The sequence below is a fragment of the Aquarana catesbeiana genome, linkage group LG03 (assembly GCF_042186555.1).
Source record: "Aquarana catesbeiana isolate 2022-GZ linkage group LG03, ASM4218655v1, whole genome shotgun sequence".
NCBI classification, from domain to species: Eukaryota; Metazoa; Chordata; class Amphibia; order Anura; family Ranidae; genus Aquarana; species Aquarana catesbeiana.
Window position 1 is genome coordinate 624,612,227 of NC_133326.1, and position 16,258 is coordinate 624,628,484.

The 16,258-nt window shown below is 40.7% G+C and overlaps 1 protein-coding gene across 1 annotated transcript in view; it reads left to right on the forward strand.

Moving 5' to 3' along the window:
* The window catches only part of STXBP2 (syntaxin binding protein 2), an 81,874-nt gene that overhangs the window by 61,829 nt on the left and 3,787 nt on the right, over positions 1 to 16,258 (forward strand). Inside the window, exons 12-18 of the mRNA XM_073622373.1 lie at positions 1,169 to 1,234; positions 2,193 to 2,273; positions 4,824 to 4,962; positions 6,884 to 6,990; positions 7,834 to 7,932; positions 12,421 to 12,512; positions 12,598 to 12,755. Of these exons, the coding sequence (XP_073478474.1) occupies positions 1,169 to 1,234; positions 2,193 to 2,273; positions 4,824 to 4,962; positions 6,884 to 6,990; positions 7,834 to 7,932; positions 12,421 to 12,512; positions 12,598 to 12,755 (742 nt within the window). The remainder of the gene's footprint in view (positions 1 to 1,168; positions 1,235 to 2,192; positions 2,274 to 4,823; positions 4,963 to 6,883; positions 6,991 to 7,833; positions 7,933 to 12,420; positions 12,513 to 12,597; positions 12,756 to 16,258) is intronic.

Genomic DNA, 16,258 nt, shown 5'->3' on the forward strand with positions numbered 1-16,258 from the left:
TCAGCCGATGGTGGCGAGTTTGCCGTTAACTGAATGGTACAGGTGATCTCCAATCCTCCTGATAGTCTTGCCAACATAGAACGCTCTGCAATCGCAGAGCATTAAAGAAATAACTCCAGTGGTGCCACAATTGGCTGAAAAATGAGGGGCGAGAATCCAGGGGCACCGGGGACACTGTCCGCATGGGGAAGTGCCCCTGGGTCTCGGGCGACGACCAATATCCGATCGATAATGGCTACTCGTTAAACGATCTTTAAGGGAAGTGGCTCTACGAAAAAACAATTCAGGGGTGCTGCGGAGGTACTGGTTTAGAATATGGTGGTCTGTTAAGAGGTGCCAATGTTCAGAAAGGATATCCCTGAGTTGGCCATGATGAGCTGAAAATTTTGTAACAATCTTGACAGTGTTAGTACAACTTGTACGCGGGGGGGGGGGGGGGGGGATGGTAAAGTAGGGATGCTCTGGTGCGACTAACACCTTGTTGAAGGCCTCTCTCAAGTTAGTCCGAGAGTAGCCCCTCAGAAGTAACCGTTCATGCAGAGCAGCCGCCTGAATATGGAAGTCCTCCTCTCATGCGCAATACCTGCGCAGTCGCAAATACTGCGCATAGGGGATACTGCGCACAAGGGGCTTGGGGTGAGCATTGGAGGCAGCCACTTGTGAAGCTGGGAATGAGTGCAAGGTTGAGTAGTCATCAGACAGCCAGGGAAGTCATCAAAGGATTATACAGCTTGTGAGGTAGCTGGGGTAGTCTGTCAGAAGATCTACTGTGGCAATTATTTATAATAATAATAATCTGAAGAAGCTAGTAAGAGTGCAACATAATCTTAAGAAATATGTTGGAGATGTAGTGAATGATTGGACTGAGCCTGAGAAAGGTGTGGTGGGCTGGACCAGGAATTTTCAGTAAATTATTTAAAATTGAATCCAGGAGATGTTCCCAAAAAAACAATCAGACAATCCTGTGCATTACAGCAGTGCCCAGATGGGGAACATGTAGGCTGTATGTGCTGTCTGCATTAATTATATGCTTTATTTAAAGTTTTTTAATTTCTCATGCTTATTCATTCTTTAAGATCCATCCCAAGACAAAAGCCAACCTGACAGTAGGAGTGCAGTGTGAAAAAAGAGTTCTTTCTCAAATGTTTTTTTTTTCTCCCCTTCTCAGGCAAACATCAAAGACCTGTCCCAAATACTGAAAAAGATGCCACAATATCAGAAGGAATTAAATAAGGTGAGAAGTGTGCTCTTAAGAGTACCATTTAAAGGGATACTGCTAAAAGACTTTGTTAAAAAAGCAGTATTTTTTTTTTTTATTTTTTTTTTGGGAATTGGAAGCAGTACAAATTACAGACACTGTTTTAATATGAATTTTATTGTTTTATTTGGAATACTCACTTTATTTACATTTTTGATGTTCACTATTGTTCTTAATTTCAAAAGACTGTAAATTGTACTATATTGCTTTTAGGGTATAAGGAAGGCACATTGTTGTAATCATAGCGCGGCACTTCCTCTTATACTCACCCACGGTTACTGACCACCTTTACCATGGGGTAGAGTCAGATTGGTGCCTAGCAGCTTTAACGAATATGTATATTGCCAAATAGCTAGTGTGGGATTGTAGAAATGTTTAGTCTCATAACTGGGTGGACAAAAATACAAATCTTTTGGCAGGTAAAACGGCTCCCATATATGTATGTAATCTGTGTATTTAGCTGTGTGCCTGCAGTTCAGATTTTAAAGCAAACAAAGGCAGTCATTGTTAACCATCTTCTAAAAATACAAATTTCCTGACTGTTATGTAGAGACTTTTATACTAATTTTGTCAGAGAGAGTAAAGTCTGAAGTCTTTATCTGCACACTTGTTCTGGATTAGTGACTGGATTTATGGAAGTAGTTAGAGGGTAAACATGACGTTGAGAGAACTAGCATTTGCAGATTGCGGTGTCAGCAACGTCAGCCTCCATACTATTACCAGTTAACCTGGTAGTAATGTAATTGTTCTGTACAAGCTACAACACTGTCAGGATTCATACCCGAGAATGTCCTCTAATGGAGGTTAAAGAGACATATATATATATATTCAATGTACAACAGAAATGTCCCACAATGTAAACCGTTGTCAGCAAATTTCAACCTTTGTTTTAACAGACCATATCTCTAACTGTGTAATCTTTTCTCCTGTGCAGTATTCCACACACCTCCACCTGGCAGAGGACTGCATGAAGCACTTCAAGGGAACTGTAGAAAAGCTGTGTGCCGTAGAGCAGGTGTGTATGTCCTGTAATTAGCAGAAAACAAAATTGACCGACTGCAGGCCTGCAATGTATGTGTGTTTTAAAGGCTTATTTTACCTTTTCCAGAGAATAACCTATGCAGTCAAGGGGCCCCAGTAGATATTACAAATCTGTGCAGCTTTGTAAAATGATCATTCATTTTATTGCTTTACCTGTGGGCCATTTGGGTCCCCTCAGAAACCTGGCTAAAAAACTCTTAGCTAGCAGCCACCCACATCCTGACTTGTTACAAGGATGTGAAAACCATTGGATTCTCACTCGCAACATTTCAGGAGTGAAAATTAACAGTTTTCACATCCTACCCTGTTTCCCCCGAAAATAAGACCTAGCATGATTGTTGGTGATGGCTGCAATATAAGCCCTACCCCCCAAATAAGCTCTAGTTAAAGTCCTTGTAGGTCTTCTTTTCAGGGTAGGGCTTATTTTCGGGGAAACAGGGTAGGGTTTATTTGGGGGGTAGGGCTTATTGCAGCCATCACCGACAATCACGCTAGGTCTTATTTTCGGGGAAACCGGGTAATAATAAGGTAGGAAATGAAAGTTGCTAACTAGGAGGTGTTTTTTTTTTTTTTTTTTTTTTTTTTTTTAAACTAGGCCTGAAAATTAGTTAAAAACTCCCAAAATTATATATTTTCTGAAAGCAGACACCCTAGAGAATAAAATACTAGTAGTTCCAATTTTTTTTATATCACACGATAATAGCCCAATGGTTTGTGAAATTTCACTAAACAATGCACTACTTTTAGGACACAAAAATGAAATATATTACCCATTTTTTAATAAAATATAACAGATGTGATAGCACTGAATATATACCCAACATGTCAAGGCTTAAAATTGCTTGTGCTCATGAAATGGGGACTAATTTCTGTACCTGATTTTTTTTCCTTGGGCGATACTTTAAAACCCCCCACAGGTCACCTGTATAGAGTTAACAGTGAATAATGGGCCTAGAATTATTGCTCTCACTTCTGCATGCGTGGCAATATTTAACGTGCATTTCAATCAACATTTTTAGGTGCCCCCTGTCACGTGTATTTACGTTCCTATGTGTGTGCATGTTTGTGGGGGGGGGGGGGGTGTTAAGCATTTAAGTGTATTTTTTAACTTCTTTACATTTTTTTTTTTTTTTTTTTTGTTTGTTTTCACTAAACCTTATTATCACATAGGGGACAAAAAGTCCCCTGTATGATAGTTTTTTGGGTGACAGGGTCACCGTGGGGGTATCCGTGGGGGTTATTTACGAAAGCCAAATCCACTTTGCACTGCAAGTGCACTTGGAAGTGCAGTCGCTCTAAATCTAAGGGGTAGATCTGAAATGAGTGGAAGCTCTGCTGATTTTATCATCCAGTCATGTGCACGCTAAAATGCTGTTTTTTATTTTCCTTGCATGTCCCCTCGGATCTACAGCGACTTTACTTCCAAGTGCACTTTCAGTGCAAAGTGGATTTTCCTTTAATAAATAACCCCCACGTCTTTAGGTAGGACAAAAAAACAAAACCACAAAATATGTACTGTTGTTTCTTGATCCTAGTACAGGTACACTTAAGGCACACATATGAGCTATCACAACGATCATCAAAAGTAGAATTCATTTTGCAGGTTTTTTTTTTTTACTTTTTTGGGCCAGTTCTGCTTTAATAATAAAACTAAACCTGAAGATTTCTATTAACATTTACCACTAAATGAAAGTCCAATTTGTCTTTAAAAAAAAAAAAAAAAAAAAGATATACTTCAACTGGATAGACTTGGGTTGGCCATGGACGGTGCAGATTTCATTCCTGCAGCCACGGGTTGCAGGAAAGAAATATGTACGATTCCCCCATCAGCATAGAGGGCGCTGACAGGGGAATCCTTCCTGCCGGAGGGGGGTTAGGGTAGAAGCAGGCGGGGGACAGTGTTCCCGCCGGGAGAAGACAGTGCTTATCGCTAGTGGCTATAGGAGCTGTTTGCGATAATCTGAAACTATTCCAGCAGGCTGCTTGTACCCAAGTTGATCGATCAACTTGATACATTCAGCCTGCCCATTGATGGTTCGAATCTCAGCTGGTTCCTGCTAAACCGGCCAAGATTCAAACCTTGTATGGCTGGCCTAAGTAGTTTTGCTAACATGTCAAAGTTGCAAAATTGGATCTGGGCTGTAAGGTTTGTTTTGACCTTGGTCATGAAGGGGTTAAAGTGATGAAAACAATAGTGCAGCACCACAATCACAAAAGCCTATATCTAATGTATTATGCTGCTTGGCTCTGATACCCAGCGGATAGGTAAATTAGTCATTTTTTTCATTCTCCTAAATATAAAATGGAAATGTGTCCTTTCAGCAGGACCCTCCAGTTTGTTCAAGGAACTGCATATTTTGTTAGATCAGTTCTACATTTCTGTAATCAGTGGCATCAATAAATGCTGAATCTGCAATTCTCCTTATTTCATCATCCCAACTGTCACCCTGGTGATAGTAATAGAAATATCTAACTTCCAGGCCGAACCTCTTTACGATGTTGCCTTCTTATGTTTCATTCTTAGGACTTGGCAATGGGAGCAAATGCAGAGGGGGAGAATTTGAGGGACCCAATGAAGATTATTGTTCCTGTGTTACTTGATCCAAATGTCAAACCCTATGACAAAATTCGTATTATCCTGCTGTATATATATCTGAAGAATGGTGAGAGTCTTTGTAGTCCTATTTGGTATTACCATTGTCTGATGGAAACCGTCATACATATTTTACTACATACTAACAATATTTTTGCACCTAGCAGTCACTAATTTAAAAAAAAAAACAAAAAACTTTATGATAATCGTTTACTATTTGATTATTTGTAATGACGTTTTTGTAGGAGAAAACGTATATATTTGGGACACTTGTAAGCCTGCTTATCTACATTCACGTATGACTTTTCTGTTGTGAAGACAATTATTTCTTGATTTGAGTTCACCACTTGCAGTGCAACAGCTGCTATAAAAGAACACATCTATGTGCTGCATAAGGCCCGGGTAACACTTTTTTAACATTCTTTCGTTAGTGACCATTTGCCAGCAACGGGATTTGCACAGGTGGCTTCCTCACTGACTGGATGAGTGCTCTCTTGCTGGCAGGTGACATCCTGCAGCATTTCTGTCATCGAGGGAGTAACACCTGGCCAATGACGACAAAAAGATAATTATTTTCACAAAAAAATAACATTAAAACTACTAATAATGTAAACCCAATTTTAAAGTAGCACTGTGACTCCATAAATAACCAAAAGTCGTGAAGGAGTGAAATAAAGTTCACAACAATTATATTTAATCCACAATCTGTGATGCAAAATTCTTGATAACAGTCTACCTATAGAATATTTGTCCTCCATTACCTGATTCAGTGAGACACCTCCCCCCTCAGACTGAAACTTACCAGAATTCCATGCCCCTGATTCTCATGACTGGCATATAGCACTTGTGTCTATTGCTAGATTTGTTCTCCATGTGCATTGATCCATCATCCATCCCCTTCATTCAGCCAATTCGCTCAGATAAATGCATAAAAGAAGAAAATCTCTGATCGTCTAATACCATAAAAAACACATCTTTATTTAAAAATTAAATGCCACTCACATACGACAAAAGTAATCCGCTCATTAAAATCCTCCACAATAAAATCACGATGCCGCCTAACTAGGAGCAATGGGCATACACCACCATAGTATCTGCCTCTCACCCACTCCAGCTGCTTCTGGGTTGTCACTTCTGTTAAGTCACATACGATTTTTGCATAGCCACGCCCCAACGCATTTTGTCCTTCTGACTTTATCGGGGCGTGGCTACAGTTGTGCTCCATAAGTTTACATACCCTGGCAGAATTTATGATTTCTTGGCCATTTTTCAGAGAATATGAATAACGCAAAAACTTTTCTTCCACTCGTGGTTAGTGTTTGGCTGAAGCCATTTATTATCAATGAACTGTGTTTACTCTTTTTACATCATAATGGCAACAGAAACTACCCAAATGACCCTGATCAAAAGTTTACATACCCTGGGGATTTTGGCATGATAACCTGCAAACCTGCACACAAGTTGACACAAAGGGGTTTGAATGGCTATTAAAGGTAACCATCCTCACCTGTGCTCTGTTTGCTTGTAATGTGTGTGTGTGTGTAATAAAAGGTCAATGAGTTTCTGGACTCCTGACAGAGCCTTGCATCTTTCATCCAGTGCTGCACTGATGTTTCTGGATTCTGAGTCCTGGGGAAAGCAAAATAATTGTTAAAGGATCTGCGGAAAAAGGTAGCTGAACTGTATAAAACAGGAAATGGATTTAAACAGGTATCTAAGGAATTGAGAATGCCAATCAGCAGTGTTCAAACTCTAATCAAGAAGTGGAAAATGAGGGGTTCTGTTTAAACCAAACCACGGTCAGGTAGACCAACTAAAATTTCAGCCACAACTGGAATACAGGACTCTCTGAAAACAGTGGTGTGACTGTTTCAGGATGCACAATAAGGAGGCACTTTTTTTTCAGGAAAATCACAATCCGAAAAGGATAATGTTTGCATGCTTTAATGTATTTATGTATTGGCTTCTCTCTGTAATTCTTTATCATGTAGGTATAACAGAAGAAAATTTAACCAAACTAATTCAGCATGCCAATATTCAGAGTGACAGCAACATTATCAGGAACCTGAACAACCTGGGGACCCGTGTCTTGTCAGGGGTAAGTTGTGACAATGGTGCCTGTTGCCCATCATTCAGGTTCTTTAGCACTGATAAATGAGCATGGCATGTATGGTCTCCCAAACTTTCTATTGCCTGATGGTTTTGGTTCTATAGTGTTCACATCACTGAGATAGTGTACTTTTCATCTGAGAATTTAAGTTAAGCTGGCCATACACTGTTAGATTCCACCACCCACACAAAGCTGGTAGATAAAGAAATACAAACCTTGACCCCCACCTTCCAGATCGGACATTGTTCTCTGACAACTGCATCCACTGATGTAAAAATACACTGATCAACGGCTGTAGCCGTCGATAGAGAAAAGTTTTCCAGCCCAGCCCTTTGACAGACGTTGTTCAAACAATTGACAAGGAGGGTGGCCACACACAGATCAAAGTTCAGCCTGTCCCTTTTTGATCAGTGTATTCCCCCCCAGTGTTTGGGGGGATAGGCTTAACTAAATTAGTTAGAAAAGAAGAGGCCCAGCAAAGTTAATCTAGAAAAGCAGCTTTTGTAATATTTCAGTGTGTGTTTTTTTGTTTTGTTTGTTTTTTTTTTTTTAACTGCTCATTTTTCAGAATTGAGGCATTCCTGTCATGGCTATGATAAATCTATGCCTTGTACAGTCCGTTATCTATAAATGCATGTGCCAAAAACCATCTCTGCAAATATCTCAAAGCTAAGATAACCACATCTGTGTCTTCATCCAGCTTATAACAGAAATCATTTTCCTTATTAGTCAATCTATATTGTCACCAGCAGCAACTATAACATCTCCTAGCAGGCTTTCTGTACCTGGCAATACAGTTTGACCATAACATCTTCTCCCCGACTCCCATAGCAATCAAGCTCCTCTCCCAACAAGCCAGTCAGGAAGGTGCGTCCCGAGTCTACCTATCAGCTATCACGTTGGACGCCAGTGCTGAAAGACATCATGGAGGTAAATCAGCAGTTTCTGTTGTACTTTTGTTTATGTGAAAGCCCTTGCTGATTTCTCCAACTCCTACTACTTTTACACATTAACAACTGACCCCACCAATAGGTTTGTTCATTCTCCAACACCTAAAGCCCCCCCAAAGCCCAAGCGGTCATACAGTTCATGCTCCAGGGTCAGCTTTACTTTGTTGCTCCCCCACAACCCTCCTCCACTTGCAATGATCCAACCTACTTTAATCTGTAGAGAGGCATGCATTGTAGGGGAAGGGCCCATGGCTTAAACAAAGTTGAACTTTTGTATAGTGGGAGTCATTGGTCTTTGGATGTTCCTTGGACCAATACAGTTCCTTTCAGCACTGAGATCTTTGCATTAGAATGTAAGATTTTGGTGTTGATTAGGTAAATATATAGTTGTAGGGGTAAAGCCAGTAGAATTTACGGTGCTATGGTAGGGGGCCATGGATAATTGTAGTTTATTTTAAAGATAATGTTGAAGTGTGGGGTAAACTTTAGTGTTAGAATTAAAGATGATCTAAACCCAAAATGTAATATTCCTGATATGTGCCTGCTGTACTGTGTACTTGTATGAGAAAGTATCCTGTTCTCTTTGTATTTCTTTGTGTGAAATTCCTGGGGTTCCTGTTAGTCCCCTTGCTTTCCTATTAAAAACTGACAAAACTAAGCAGGAGAACTCACCGTGCCCTGTTTTCTAGCTATGCTGGGGAACTCAGCCTGCTCTCCTCCAATGATCAGACTTACCTTGAGTCGCCCTACCTCCTCACAGCCTATCACTGGGGGGATCAGTCTGCTGTTGCTTCTCCTCCCCAGCTCTTTCTGCAGCTAAAAACAGAGGGAATGTGATCATATAAAAGGAAAAAGGATATTTTTTATATCTATACACCAAATGTTTTGCCTTTCACTTCTATTTTAAATTGAATGGGGTGTTTTACAAAGTGATCGTTTTACAATCACTTTAGGTAAAGTGGTACTCAAATTGGTGAAGTAACCATAAAGCTTGGCAGTGACATGGAGTTTTCTAGATAGGCAACTCCTATCCTTCTATTGATTAGTGGTTCCAAATTAATAACTACTGCAGTAGGGAACAAAAACAAAAGATACTTCTTTTGCATCTTTCCTAATAACTGTTCTGCTTTATTATAACACAATTGAAGGTTTTTATACACATGATTATGTAGGTATTACATTAATATTACAATTGTACGTTTATGGTAGCAAGGGGCATAACATAGGCAGACTAATTATATTCAGTACTATAAAGAATGCAAACATGTAATGAAAACATTATTGGGGCAGTGTGTGCAATACATACAAAATATAATACATTTATGTACAGAACTTACAAATTTCCTTTACAGCAGTTTAACTAAACGGTGCTCCTTCCACTACTTTAGCCCTATTAAAAACAAGGGTATGGGACATGTGTGACCTTCTACAATGCAGCATTCAATGCCTGAGCAGCCCATTGCCATGCCTTAGTGCTGTTGCATGGTAGGGGGCATGCTCAGGTCTGTGCAAATACTGACTTTTAGAACCACTGTGTTTCAAAAGATTTCCCTACAGTAGCAGATCAGGGAGTATGATAGAGGTAGGTGGCTTGCTACTAACCTTCATAATTCCGAAGTGTTCATCAATGGAGTACGGAATGATTTTTTTTTTTTTTTGCTCCCATTTGAGGAAATTTCTCCTTACCAGGACAAATCGAGAGGGTGAAAATCCTCAGCAGAGATGCAGACAAGAGTAAAACACTGACAAGGGTTCTGACCCTCCCTTACTCTATTGAACACTATTAAAAAAAGTTTGGTCATTCCATACACTTTAACCACTTCAGCCTCGGAAGATTTGGCTGCTCAATGACCTGGCCATTTTTTGCGATACGGCACTGCGTCGCTTTAACAATTGTGCGGTCGTGCGATGCTGTACCCAAACAAAATTGACGTCCTTTTTTTTTTTTTTTCCCCCCCATAAATAGAGCTTTCTTTTGGTGGTATTTGATCACCTCTGTGGTTTTTATTTTTTGCACTATAAACAAAAGAAGAGTGCCAATTTTGAAAAAAACTCAATCTTTTACTTTTTGCTATAATATCCAAATTAGAAAAAAAAAAATCGCAATAAGCGTTTATTGATTGGTTTGCGCAAAAGTTATAGCGTCTACATTTTTTTTTTTTTACTAGTAATGGCGGTGATCTGTGATTTTTTTTTTTTTTTATTTATAGGGACTGCGATATTGTGGCGGACAAATCGGACACTTTTTTGACACATTTTTGGGACCATTGACAATTATACAGCGATCAGTGCTATAAAAATTCACTGATTATTGTATAAATATCACTGGCAGAGAAGGGGTTAACACTAGGGGCGATCAAGGGGTTAACTGTGTTCCCTAGTGAGTGTTCTAACGTGGGGGGGGGGGACTGACTAGGGGAGGAGAGAGAGAGATCGGTGTTCATACTTGGTATGAGCATACGATCTGTCTCCTCTCCCCTGAGAGAACCGGGATCTGTGTGTCTACACACACAGATCTCGGTTCTCGTTCTGTCACGAGCGATCGTGGGTGCCAGGCTGTCATCGCGCCCACTGGGCACTTGCTCTGGTGTGGCGCCGCGTGTGCGCGCGCTCCCTAGTGGTCAAAAGGCGAACTGACGTACAGTTACATCGGTTCGCCCAGGGGAGCCAACCTGCCGCAGTACAACTGCGGTGGCTGGTCGGGAAGGGGTTAAAGTAGAACTAAAGGCAAAAGCTTTTTTTTTTTTTTTTTTTCCCATTTTGGATAAAGGAGGGTTATAACTGCTGTTTGTTTTTTTTTTGTTTTGTTTTTTTGTTTTTTTGTGTCCCATTGATGAGATTTTTCTTCACTTACTGTCCCATATCTAAAACTGGAAGTGAGAGGAAATCCCACACAGTGAGGAAATTCCCATTGGAAGACTTCCCCTCTATTTACTTTTGTTCTGGTGACAGCCCAAAGTTTGTTTTTTGTTTTTTTACTTTACCCTTAGGTGATAACAGGAAATAGGATACATAGAGAATGTAAAAGTAAAAAGAAAATCTGACATTTTTAGTTGACTTCAGAACAGGATAGAGGGGAAATCTTCCAAAGTGGACGCTAGTTCCAGTAACCCTGTTGATGCATCGGGATTCCCTCATTTTGGGAGGATTTCTGCTCACTTTCTAGTTTGACTAGAGGACAGAAAGTGAAGGGAACTCTCCGCAATTGAACACAGATGGCAAATATACAAAAAACTGACACGGGATATTGCCCTCCCTTACTCTATGCAAAAAAAAAAAAAAAAAAGTTTTTCCTTTAGTGACACTAAGAGTTACATTTTAGATTAAATTTAGGGTTGAGCTATCTATACTGGGGATGAGATTCATAGATTCAGGAGACATGACTGCACACATTCAAATTCACTTTTTCTTTTCATTGCCGAAACCCTCAAACTGAGAACTGCTGTACTGTACAGAGCTGCACCAGCTTTTACCCTCTCCAGATTTAGTAAATCACCCCCAGTGTACCATCCTGGAGGAATAAAGGTTAATGCAGGCATTACTTTTGATTACATTGTATGTAATCTGTAGAGCACTGCAGAAGAACTTTGTTGGGGTGCAAGTCAACACTATTATAAGACTTCTTTCTTTCCTCTTATTATTTAGTGTTTATGTAGTGAAGGTGTGGCAAAAGGTGACATAATAGGCTTAATTCACTAAGCTTAACAAATCAGGATAAGGATACCTATTTAAAAAATAGTGATTCATTATTTTCATTGTAGTCAACGATATTAAAAAGAATACAGTTGCATGTCAAAAATATAGGTTCTTATCCATGTGTTAAAGCTTTGTGAATTGAGCCCAATGTGTTCTATGACTGCGGGGGAATTAAACCTGTCGCATGACTGTGTAAAACTAGCTCTAAGCATTGTAGAGGTATAGCACAACAAAATCTATCAAATTGTAGCTGTAATTTTGTTGTGCAGGAATGAAGTTTCTCACAGTAGCTGCACGCAATACCTTTAATCTGCTTTCACACTGGCGGAGTCCGCCAGCTTAGTGGGCAATCTCTCCAATGATCCCCGCTGAGCCGGCGGATGGCAGGTCCTTGTCTACTGATGCAGAGTGGACATGGACACTTTCCTTTATGGGCAGTCAGATGGAAACGGTCCACCTGTCCATTTCCATCCAACTGTCCTCTGATCCGCCACATGGAAGGGGAATGGATCCCCCACCTGTCTGTTTTTAGCGGACAGGATTGGATCAGGTGTCAGCGGGTGTAAACGGACATATGTCTGTTGACAACTGTCTCTACATAGAGGGCAATGAGTGGTCCAATTGGATCCGCGTAAAAAAACTGACAGGCAGACCTGATCTGTCTGCCCGCGTGAAAGGGACCTTATTTTGCCATTGCTCAACTTTTTCAATTAAATGAGCTCCTGCATACTGTACCTCTGGTATAATAAGCTCCTTGTGTTTGGATTTGTAGGATGCCATTGAAGACAAGTTGGATAAAAAACAGTGGCCTTTTGTGAGAGAGCCCCATGCACAGGGAGGAGGAACTGCCCAAACAGTGGTGAGGTAAGGGCCTTCAGCCTGTCTCCAAGTAAAACTTCCATCTGAATTGCATTCTCCAGTTTTCATGTGTTTTTTTTTGTGTTTTCAGCGCACGATTTGGTCACTGGCACAAGACACGCAGTGCGGCAGAGTACAGATCTGGACCGCGGCTTCTAGTCTATGTCGTAGGAGGAGTCTCCATGTCTGAAATGAGATGTGCCTATGAAATAACCAAAGCTACTGAGTCTAAATGGGAGGTTTTGATTGGTAAGTTTCGTATGCCACATTTTTTCTTTTTTTCGGTTATCATCTTCACTCTTCATTTTTAAAGTTTGTACTTGTATTGTTTTTCTTACACACCTTCTCCCTGCACCTTTTGTTTTAGATTAAGGTATTTTATGGATATTCTGCCAAGATTTTATTCTTATATGGATAGATGGGACTACCAGTCTTCACAACCAAGAGTAGGGGGTTGATTTACTAATACTGGAGAGTGCAAACTCTGGTGTAGCTGTGCATGGTAGCCAATCAGCTTCTAACTTCAGCTTGTTCAATAAAGCTTTAACGAAAATGGATATTGATGGAAGGGGAGATTATGTAAAAAAAAAAAAAAATTATGCTTTGATGAAAAACCTCAAAACTGATTGGTTTGTATGCAGAGCTCCACCAGATTTTGCACTCTCCAGTTTTTGGTAAATCATCCCTTAGGTGTATAAAGCACTCAGCAAGGATCTCTTTGTTTTGATGTTAGTGAGCTTTTATAGTTACATAGTTGAAGAGACTCTTATACAAACAGTAAAACACGCACATGCAGGTATAAACGGTAAGCTATCCCTTATAATTAGCAGATGGATTTTCCAAATTGTGAACACCTAGACCCAGACGGGTGGTCTCTGCAAACAGAGTTCTTATAGATTTTCTGTCAAGGTGGAGAAAACCAGATGTGGTCATCCTGGCCCCCCAGGTTCAACAGCAAGCTGAAAAGATTTGTAGCCAAGCCCAGGGATCTGCACAGCAGATGGTCTCGTGATTCCTTGGACTCCAGTTCCAACTGGTTTATGCCTTCCCTATGATAAAATCCTTGTTTGACTGCTATACAAGATAAAAGGGTTGCAGTGGTTTTTATTGCAATAAATTGGCCCAGAAGAACATGGTACGCAGACATACTTAGACTTCTAGCAGATAAGCCTTGGCCTCTTAAAAACAGATCAGACTTACTAGCCCAGGACACCCTGTTCATCCTGCTTATCAATGGCATGGCTGTTGAAACCCAAGTTTTTTAAAGGATAGGGGTATCTCTGATTCAGTCTTTCCCACTTGACTTAGAACAAGGAAACACTAATCCTGCAAGATTTTCTACTGCACATGGGAGGTCTAATTTTCATGGTGTGAGGATAGAAGGCTTAACCCCCAGGAATACTCTATTGCTTATATTCTGTCATTTCATCAGTCTGGTCTTGACCATCCTCAAGGGACAGGTTTCTGCCTTATCCATCCTCTTCCAGAAACCCCTTGCCTTCGCAATCACTTATCCAGACTTTTTTTTTACAGAGAGTTACTCATATCATTCCCCCAATTCAACCTTTTGTGTCACCTTGGGATGTCAACCTGGTGCTCTCTGCTCTTCAGAGCCTACTAGAGACATTCCTTTGGAAGATATTACTTTTTTAGGGTTGCCTTCTTGGTCAACATCAGGCCTGTTAGACATGTTTCTGAGTTAGCAGTTCTATCTTGTACAAAAACCTTTTCTTGTGGGTGGGTTTCAGACCAAGACCTTGCTTTTTGTCTAAGATGGTCTCCTTTCACCCCAATGAGGACATTGCCCTCCCTTCCCTTTGTCCTGCCCAAAAACATAGCAAGGCAGTTTCACTACATTGCCTGCAGGTGGTCAGGGCTGTCGGGGTTTACCTGAAAGCTACCGCCTCTATGTGCAAGACTTAAGTTCATTTTTGTCTTGACTGTGCACCCTCATAAAGGACTCCTTACCTTTTGGCTCAACCATTGCAAAGTGGATTAGACAACTCATATCCAGGGCCTACACCCTTAAAGTGGATGTAAACCTGATTTATGAAATTTCACCTAGGCACATATATCTATAGTGTTTACTTATATCTCTCCAAAGCACTAAGTCCCGTGTGTTTCTGCTGTTTCGTTCCTCTGTTATCAGCATGATAACTTCTGACAAGTTCTCCCTGACGGGAGATAAAAGCAGCTGAAAATGTGTGTCGCGTGGGAGATTTCTATAAATTAGCAGAGAGCTTGTCTTGTAACAGCACAGCTCTGAAAGTATCTTTGTTCTTCTGCCTATGTGGAGTGGGGGTGTGTGCCTTTTCTCCAATCGGCTGCCTCCTAGTGTAAGCCTAGACTACACTCCCACTGCTGAATGAGGAAGTAAAAATTCTAACCCGATGTGAGAATTCTAAAGAATATAGCAAGCTGAAGACAACAGATATGCATGTAGAACTTATGTAGGCAGATTTGTTTAATCGCTGTGTATCATCTGAGGCTGTTCACTTCACTGGGTATATGAGGGTTTACATCCACTTTAAGGAAAAGATTCCTCCATTTTCCATCAGAACCCATTTTACCAGGTGCATGTACTGAAAACGCACAATATTCTACTAGGTTACAAACAGACCTCTGCCTTTCCAGTTTGACCTCTTATAAATTCCAGCACTTTTGATCCAGAAAAACATTAAACCTATTACACTGAGTGACTGGTTTGTTTTTTTTCCCCATGTTGGGAAAGGGGGAATAATTTGAAGTTTTCATAGTATGTAGTGTGTGTATATAATATGTACATAAATGGTGACACCTATGTTTGCTCACTTGGGTACTTGGGCTCTGCTACCTGTTTTTCTGTACACACAGTGGTTTTGGTTTGCTGCTCTTGTTTATAATGTAAAGCTGGCCATAAATGGATCAAAATGTGGCCGGTTCAGCAGGAACTGGTTGAATTTCAATCCATCTGTGTCCGTTCCAATTTGTGAGAAGTTGATCTAATGATCGATTTCTTGTGAGTGGGAATGTTGGAAAATTTGTGTTCGATCAGTGCTGCAGCCACTAGGATGCAGTGCTGATCAGTGTATTCTGACAGCGGACTAGTCCCGCTGTCAGAATACAATAGCACAGTGTGACGGATTCCCAGCCAGCTGGATGATTGGAAAATGTATGTATGACCAGCTTAAGTCTGAGTCAGCTGACTCATTGTAAACATTGCACTCCCTGTGTGACTCATGTCTTGTCTTACAGCAAGTGCACACAGGCCTATATCAGCTGGTTAAATAGAAACCAGCCAATGTGAACAGCAGGCTGTCTGACAGAAGCCTATCTTGCAACCAGCATCTGTCAAATGGGCATGCTGGAAAATCAGCATCTGATCATCGCTGGCAGCCAATGGCTGATCAGTGTGTTCTGGCAGGGGACACACAAAACACAAAGGCACAGCGGGGGAGATTGACATACTAACGTTGCTTAGTTGGTATAGTGGCCTTTTTAGGGGTTTTTTTTTTTTTTTTTTTTGTTCAGCCCGCTAGGTTGAATGAAAAAAAAAAACTTCTAGTGTGTACCCAGCATTGGTTATTGATAACGAGACACTATCACCTTGGCTATTCAGGCAAAGTGAAAGTGTTTTTGTAAAGCGCTTCCCTTTAACTCCTGATGCTCAAACTGTCAGTACTTCCATACCATTTCTTTTTCTGTCAGAGCTGGAAGCAATACCTGGTGCTTCTCAGCATGTGGCAGCATTTGACCTCTTCCCATGTGACAGT